We start from the raw sequence: 8388 nt of genomic DNA, 5'->3' as shown, positions 1-8388 counted from the left end.
CAACTAACACTTTGCAACCTTATTAGAGATGGCACCAGAGACAGAAAAGCATGGTACAATAAGAACGTGACAACTTTGAGATATTAGTTTAGAGTCACAGTATAATCACACCTGGTCCAACGTCACATCACCATCGTAACTAACCATATGCCTGCATTGCTGGAGAAAGTAGTGTTATTCACGGTCAGTGAAATAGTCAGGGTTAGAAGCAAAGAGCAGACACTCCAATGGACAAAACAAGTGTTTATTCCCAATGACAGTAAATGAAAACTATAGACAAACAGCAGAACAACTCCGTACAAAACATAATTACAATTCTCAACTGTTTCTGTGCCATACAAGTTCCTTCAAAAACAAAACACCTCATTCCAATTGCAAGGATATCAGTCTGAGGGGGCGGGGGAGAGAAAAAAAAAAAAATACAGATTTGAACGTCAGGTCATCCCACAAGCCTTGGCCAAAATTCAGTCATCTGGAACCCTTTCCGAGTGTGATTTAATATTCCTCTCCCAGAGCTTCTGGCTGTCCGAGAATCCATGCTTGCCTTTGTTGAATGAGTTTGGTCCTGATGAGGTCGGCGTGTCCCTAGATGGTCAAACAAATAGACAAACAGAACTTTGTGAAATTCCAGTGCAGTGTAAGGTGATTCTCCAAGTCAAATGGGGCCTGTGTACTATGAATATTTGATAGAAGTGACCCTTTAATGTATTCTATACTACTTTGGTCACACAGCGATGGCATGATGCTGGAGTCTATGTCCTTGGATCACCTTGAGATTGAAGGCAAAGTAGACCAATTTTCCCTACAAAGTGGCACTCCTGATCACCCACCGCAGAGAACTGCAGAATGGCCCTGTTCACTTTATACTGGGAATAGCCCATTAAAGCAGTATATGTGTGATATTAAAGGGTTTGTTCCCAGATTAGATGTTGCCACCTTATCTTAACTCCTGATCACTGTTGTTTCAACCACTGGGACACAACAATCCCAAGCATGGGCATCAGAAGAGCCTCATTTAAATGGAGCAGGGGTCAGGCATGTGCACCACTGCTCCATTCATTCTCAATGGAGGTGCCAAAGGTAGCCAAGTGCAACTGCAATGCTTGGCAATCTCTGGCTGTCCCATTAAAATTAATGGAGTGGAGGTGTGCATGCTCTTCAGAACCCCGTTCTCGAGGGTTGATGGGGGTCCGAGCAACACTGACATTATCCCTTATCCAATAGTTATGGGGTAACTTCTAATCTTGATACAAACCCTTTAATTACCACCCTTAAAAAAGTTATTCCCAATGGGAATTGTCAAGCAGTACCTGTTAATCCAAGCAATATTGCTTATTAAAATTTTCAGTCGGTGTTGAGATATTAACACTTTTGTTTATAGCTGATTGCCATGGAGACAGACCACCGCTGCTGACCAGCCAAACATGTGCATTGCTTCCAAGATCTTTTCAGCTTGTAAGCACTGTTTTGAAGTTGCTGGTGTGCACCGTTACCTCCTAAGCTTGGCCAGCTTCAGCACAGTGCTTACCAGCTAGATATCAGCGGTGGTTGGCCTCATAGGCATCATGCTGTAAATAATACAACCCCTGGCAAAAATTATGGAATCACCGGGCTCGGAGGATGTTCATTCAGTTGTTTAATGTTGTTGAAAAAAAAGCAGATCACAGACATGGCACAAAACTAAAGTCATTTCAAATGGCAACTTTATGGCTTTAAGAAACACTAAAAGAAATCAAGAAAAAAAAAATGTGGTACTCAGTAAGGGTAATTTTTTTCAGACCAAGCAGAGGGAAAAAATTATGGAATCACTCAATTCTGAGGAAAAAATTATGGAATCATGAAAAACAAACACACAAAAGAACACTCCAATACATCACTAGTATTTTGTTGCACCACTTCCGGCTTTAATAACAGCTTGCAATCTCTGAGGCATGGACTTAATGAGTGACAAACAGTACTCTCTTCAATCTGGCTCCAACTTTCTCCGATTGCTGTTGCCAGATCAGTTTTGCAGGTTGGAGCCTTGTCATGGACCATTTTCTTCAACTTCCACCAAAGATTTTCAATTGGATTGAGATCCGGACTATTTGCAGGCCATGACATTGACCTTATGTGTCTTCTTTCAAGGAATGTTTTCACAGTTTTTGCTCTATGGCAGGATGCATTATCATCTTGAAAAATGATGTCATCATCCCCAAACATTCTTTCAGTTTATGAGATAAGAAAACTGTCCAAAATATCAATGTAAACTTGGGCATTTATTGAAGATGTAATGACAGCTATCTCCCCAGTGCCTTTACCTGACATGCAGGCCCATATCATCAATGACTGTAGAAATTTGCATGTTCTCTTCATGCAGTCATCTTTATAAATCTCATTAGAACGGTACCAAACAAAAGTTCCAGCATCACCTTGCCCAATGCAGATTCGTGATTCATCACTGAATAGGACTTTCATCCAGTCATCCACAGTCCACGATTGCTTTTCCTTAGGCCATTGTAACCTTGTTTTTTTTCGGTTTAGGTGTTAATGATGGCTTTTGTTTAGCTTTTCTGTATGTAAATCCCATTTCCTTTAGGCGGTTTCTTACAGTTCGGTCACAGACATTGACTCCAGTTTCCTCCCATTCGTTCCTCATTTGTTTTGTTGTGCATTTCCTGTTTTGGAGACATATTGCTTTAAGTTTCCGGTCTTGACGCTTTGATGTCTTCCTTGGTCTACCAGTATTGCCTTTAACAACCGTCCCATGTTGTTTGTATTTGGTCCAGATTTTAGACACAGCTGACTGAACCACCAACATCTTTTGCAATATTGCGTGATGAGTTACCTTCTTTTAAGAGTTTGATAATCCTCTCCTTTGTTTCAATTGACATCTCTCGTGTTGGAGCCATGATTCATGTCAGTCCACTTGGTGCAACAGCTCTCCAAGGTGTGATCACTCCTTTTTAGATGCAGACTAACGAGCAGATCTAATTTGATGCAGGAGTTAGTTTTGGAAATGAAAATTTACAGGGTGATTCCATAATTTTTTCTCTCTGCTTGGTCTGAAAAAAATTACCCTTACTGAGTACCACATTTTTTATTTTGATTTCTTTTAGCGTTTCTTAAAGCCATAAAGTTGCCATTTGAAATGACTTTAGTTTTGTGCCATGTCTGTGATCTGCTTTTTTTCCAACATTAAACAACTGAATGAACATCCTCCGAGCCCGGTGATTCCATAATTAGGTGTTACGGTATTAAGAACTGCTGCAAGTTTTCATAAGCAGTAAACTACAAAAGTGCTTGTTTTTACATGCTCCATCCTACATTACACAACTATGAAGATAGGAATAACCCTTTGACAAAGGCAGTCTACCCAGAACAAAGATATGCTTATTGCAAAGTTTTACTGGAAATGTGGCTCTACATCTGTCAGATAATGTCCTGATATAAAACCAACTTCCAGATCTCGACAAGAAACCAGTACGTAGGAAAAGCCCATCCCATCATCTTCTCTGGAGTTTCATTATTTCAATATTTAGCAATGAGAGACTGCCTAAATACAGAGTAAGCCTAAGGGGACATTTATACCTACTACCTCAGAGTCACTGCTGAGCCCAGTGATTGTCTGCAGCCATGAGGACACCACTGTACCTCATCAACAAAGACTGTTGGTCTCAAAAAATAAAAAACCCGATCAAAATGGTGGGGAACTTTATTTTTCAATCCATGAGTTATCTGGCATGTACCTTTATGAGGGTCATCAAACAGTGACACTACTGCTATACAGATTAGAAGGAGAAAGACCAGCTCACTGTCCTTTTGAAAGAATTGTGCGCTTGAGGAAAGGACTCGTGGTCCAAACTTACAGAGGTTGGAACCTTAGCACCACAAATGAAAATGAAACGAGACCGTGAGTCTTGCTGCAGTGTAAATTTATTTTCATCCGGCAAGGAGTCAAAAAAAGATCTTGTCCAACGTTTCGACTAGGAACGATCTTTGTCAAGGACATCTGTTGCGGTGTAGAGAGGCAGAATTCTAGTAAAGCAATAATGTAAAACGGAAGATCTTTCATGTCAAGGAGGACCTGTGTGGAGCAGGAGCCAGGACTCAGGAAATGCAGTAAGCCAAAGGCTTATACCCTGCATGCTGCATTTCCTGAATCCTGTTCCACACAGGTCCTCCTTGACATGAAAAATCTTACGTTTTACATTATTGCTCTACCTAGTATTCTGGTTACCTGCACCCGCAACAGATGTCCTTGACAAAGACCATTCCCAGTCGAAACGTTCGTCAAGATCTGTTTTTGACTCCTTGCCGGATCAAGATAAATTTACACTGCAGCAAAACCCACAGACTCATTTCATTTTCTTTTGTGGTGCTGAGGTTCCAACCTCTACTACTGATATACAAGTCCACCGATGATCATAAGGGTCCAGAAGACGCTAACCAATTCTATAGGGACATGTCATTGATTAAGAGGAGAATCACAACTAATCTTTTATTAGGTGGCCGAATAAACTCGGGTCAGTGGGTGCAGTAAGGCATGTAATGGCCTCCAGAACAGGACAATGTCTCCTGATGCACAATTGCCCCCACAACTGACGTATTGTACTGATGCATGGCCTAATAAGCAGCATCAGGTATTACTTGTGGAAGGCGGCACATCATGTCCAAAGTTAGCCTAACAGTTTGGCAGTTGTACCAGCCAGCACTATATCGATCTATTTTTTTAGTCGTGAAATATTTTTACAAATCAGGAAAACAGAAGTAAAACATTTTCAGAGTCAGTGCAATCGCATACAAAGAAGCTCCTGTAGGGGGCAGTGTAACTCCAAAGGATTACAGAAAGTGAACAGTACCTTCCAATATTTTTCATCCTCATCTTTGCTTCTGGGGGCATTTCTTCAGGTTCACTCTGCAAATAGTAACGTTATCTACATGAAATACAGCCTGCATTTCTAAAACACGAGGCAGCATATGTACGGGAAGAATCACGTTTCGGCCTCTTTAGCCACTGAGCTGTAAAGGATGAAAAGAATGTAGCTACCTGATACTGGAACATAAGACCCAAGCTGCTAATGTACTGCTTGGAGCTAGTTCTGTGCATTTCAACATAGATGTTTCCATACTCTACAGACAAAAGGACCAATCCTTTCAGCCATGAGAAGAGGCAACGAAACAGCCTGTGTTCAACAGATGGAGATGTATTGTGAAAACAAAAATAGGCCATATACCTGTATAGGAATGGCGATTTGCAACACACCAACCCTCATAAATTAAAAAGGGGTTTTCACCTTTTTGACAAATTTGTCCAAGAGAAGTATAGAGGAGATAAAATATTGAGAAAAAAAGTATATTATGGGTTAAATCTCCCTGCTGTCCCAGCAGCTGCATTCTCTTTTGGATTCATGGCAAATCCAAACACCATTGTGCCCAGATTTCAGCAACTCTGTATCCCACCCGATTTATTTATGTTCACCAACGATAAGGGTATGTGCCCACAATCAGGATTTGCAGCGTTTTGGACGAAGCGCACTTGCGCTGCTTCCACAACACTACGTTGTACAGTAGAAGCACAGTGGATTGGATTTAAAGAAATCCCATGCCCACTGTACTTCTATTTGACGCCGCATAAACTCACCAGCGGCGTGGCTTTACAAGCCGCAGCATGTAAATCTCTGTTGAGGAGACGCTGGTCTCCGCAACAGAAATTTCCCCAATTGAATGTATAGGGTGCGGTAACTCCGCATGTGTTCAATGAACACATTCGGATTTACCTGCTCGATCGGACACAGTGCTTTGGAAGCAGTGAAAATAGAGTGCGTCTAAAGTGCCGCTATTGCCTGATCATGGGCACATAGCCTAAACGCTATAAACAAAAGGCACTGCAGACATGTCAACTCAACAAGTCTTGAAGGGGGCACACAATTGGATGTGCATACTTACATCATCCTCATCATTAAACGCTGCTGCCACAGAGGTTTTTTTGGGGACTGCGGCAGGAGGTATATCCTTCGGTTTCTAAAAAAGAAAAAGATCATTCACTAATAATGCGAGAATAGCTACAACCTGGCCAGACAGCAAATTGCAAGACTTTGAGAAGATGAAGATTGGTGCAACTTCCAGACAGCTGTTTTAGCTGAAGGGTCATTTCTGATGGAGTTTCCTCCAGACATCGAGGCAAGGACCACACTTTACAATGTATGTCAGGACCTTCCCCGACATACTGTAACATTACCATAGGACCCTATTCACCACATGGAGGCCAAAAGTGGGGTTTCTGCCTCTTTCTGCATACCATTTAACTGTATAAAAAAGTGCAGCAGACTGATACAACAATGAAACATATTCCCCTCTTTACAATGGCTCTGTATGGTGTACGGTGACAGGAATCCATCCTGACAATGGCCCCAAACGCAGTGGGACATGCACATTTGGCTGAACATGCATCAGCTTACAATGGCACCAGCATATGTACAGCAGGAAGAAAGGATTGGGCATGCTGAAATTTAACATGCCTGATCCTTCTTCCCACCATTGTCAAGAGGTGAATAGAGACAACCCATACATTCAATAATTAGTCTATGCCAGAGACTCCACTATATTGCCTCCTTATATTCTTCAGACAGCCAATTAAAAAGTATATTTTTAGCCCAATACTAATTTTTTCATTTCCTCTGGATTACGATAACCAAGAGACAACTATTTCTTGGTGACAATCAGTAGGGTTTTATCACTGTTCCCACAGGGGATAAGCAGGAAGGTACCGATAACTTCACAGCATCTGGTGACAATTTCAGTTAATCTACGAATAGAAAATAAATGGACCGATACAGCCGCCATAACAGGAGGGGTCCGAGTTCAGGACCCCGCTATACAGGCAGGAGTATGCAGCCATTTAGCTGTTTCATGGCTGCCCACGTCATCCGACTCTCAGTAGGAGCTGGAGCCAGTGCTACATTCCATGGTAACAGCTTTTAATATGGGCTCCTGTATTTCCAGGATACCCTACATTACAAGCGAAGGTAGAAGCCTTTATTCCGCACCTCCGCCCATGAACACCGGGTACGTACCGCCGAGCCGAGCTTTATCGATATGGACGGCGGCTTCTTCGCAGCCTGACCTCCAAACGCAAAGCCGAACTTGGCCACTTTGGATGGGCAGGGCTCGGAGCCAGCCTCCTCCGCCGAGGCGACTGCTGACCTCTTCTCCGTGCCGCGGCCCGAGCTCTCCCCTCCATTACTGGAAGAAACAGGCTTAGTGTTCACTGGGATTTCTGCGTCTTCTTCGGGTCCTGGTGAAGTTGAAACAACTTACCAAGATGAGCATTTTGTTACTGAGCTGAATGATGGGAACAGCAACCACAAAAAATACCAAAATTCACCATATTAATAGTGTAGGCAGCAACCCACACGGCACATAGTGTCACATAGTGTCAGTGTATCAGCAGCACGCCATGTACGACTCTGTGTGACCCGCACTGCACCGCAGCCATCCCCAGCACACGCCGCACTCCTCTCCACCACACACCCGCACAGAACACGCATCGCCATCACACACTCTCCATATCACCTCCTTGTAGCTCCTTCATATCCGCCATCTTTCTCGGCGCTAACTAGACAGCCATGACGTCAGACCTTCCACAAGCCGAGCCTCCGTCCAGCCGCGTAACCATAGAGTGCAGGCAGCGCAGCCTAGACAGTCTTATGCGTACGCTCAGGATTACACTTGTCTCTATGGTTGTGTTAGACCTTTTTTTTTTTCAATCTACTTCACAAAGCTTTATTGTAAACACGAAGGAGCACACAGCAGAAGGCAGACGACTTCTGTTCTTATTCATTTATTTCTTTTCACTACAAAAAGCTTTATTATAAAACACAGAGGAGCACACAGCAGGCAGGATAGTGCGTAATTATTTTTTTCCCAATGGAGTCTTTTCCGAAGCACAAATCCCCCCCCCTCGTGGCTATGCTACTGCTCTGGACTTCTGTTACTGCCAACATTTGATATATTTGGCTGTAACAGAAGGCTGCTTGTTTGCCATAGGTCAGGAGAGCAGTACAATGGTGAATGTCTGTAGGCAACCAACAGTGAAGCAAGGTGGAAGTTCTGAATTCATTCCGGAGCGAGACAATGTTTGGGGTCAGCCAATTGATTGAAGAACTATCCTCAGCGTGAAGAATAAGAAGTTATGATCTGTGTGGAAGACAGAAGGGTTTGCACAAGCTTTCATCCACAGAAGATATGTTGTTACTTCTCCAAGATGTTTACGACATCCTCCCCACCGAGTCCCTTTAAGGGCTTGCTCACATTCGTGTATCAAAAATAGCTCAGATGTTGCTCATCAGTGGTTGAGTCCTACAGACCTCTATGAGACTCAGCGACTCTGATGACCGATGTAGTTAC

The 8388-nt window shown here is 42.9% G+C and overlaps 1 protein-coding gene across 1 annotated transcript; it reads right to left on the bottom strand.

The window, feature by feature from the left end:
- Nucleotides 1–228: 228 nt before the first annotated feature.
- Nucleotides 229–7707, bottom strand: PCNP (PEST proteolytic signal containing nuclear protein). Its single transcript, XM_073670467.1, has 5 exons — nt 7555–7707; nt 7056–7276; nt 5929–6003; nt 4842–4897; nt 229–585 (listed from the first exon to the last, which is right to left on the bottom strand). Exons 1-5 carry the CDS (start codon nt 7580–7582, stop codon nt 465–467), a joined length of 501 nt encoding a protein of 166 aa, XP_073526568.1. The 5' UTR covers nt 7583–7707; the 3' UTR covers nt 229–464.
- Between the last annotated feature and the right edge of the window lie 681 nt (nt 7708–8388).

Source organism: Phyllobates terribilis, unplaced genomic scaffold (assembly GCF_046119375.1).
Source record: "Phyllobates terribilis strain yellow unplaced genomic scaffold, ASM4611937v1 Scaffold_2__4_contigs__length_985480577, whole genome shotgun sequence".
In the NCBI taxonomy this organism is placed as follows: Eukaryota; Metazoa; Chordata; class Amphibia; order Anura; family Dendrobatidae; genus Phyllobates; species Phyllobates terribilis.
The sequence above is the reverse complement of the archived record's forward strand: the minus strand, read 5'-3'. Positions and strand labels throughout refer to the sequence as shown.

Coding starts and splice junctions, on each gene's coding strand:
- PCNP (XM_073670467.1), bottom strand. CDS start 7,582: ATGGCGGATATGAAGGAGCTACAAGGAG. Junction 6,004..7,055: donor CGATAAAGCTCGGCTCGGCG/GTACGTACCCGG, acceptor TTTCTTTTTTAG/AAACCGAAGGATATACCTCC. Junction 586..4,841: donor AGGATGAAAAATATTGGAAG/GTACTGTTCACT, acceptor TTGACCATCTAG/GGACACGCCGACCTCATCAG.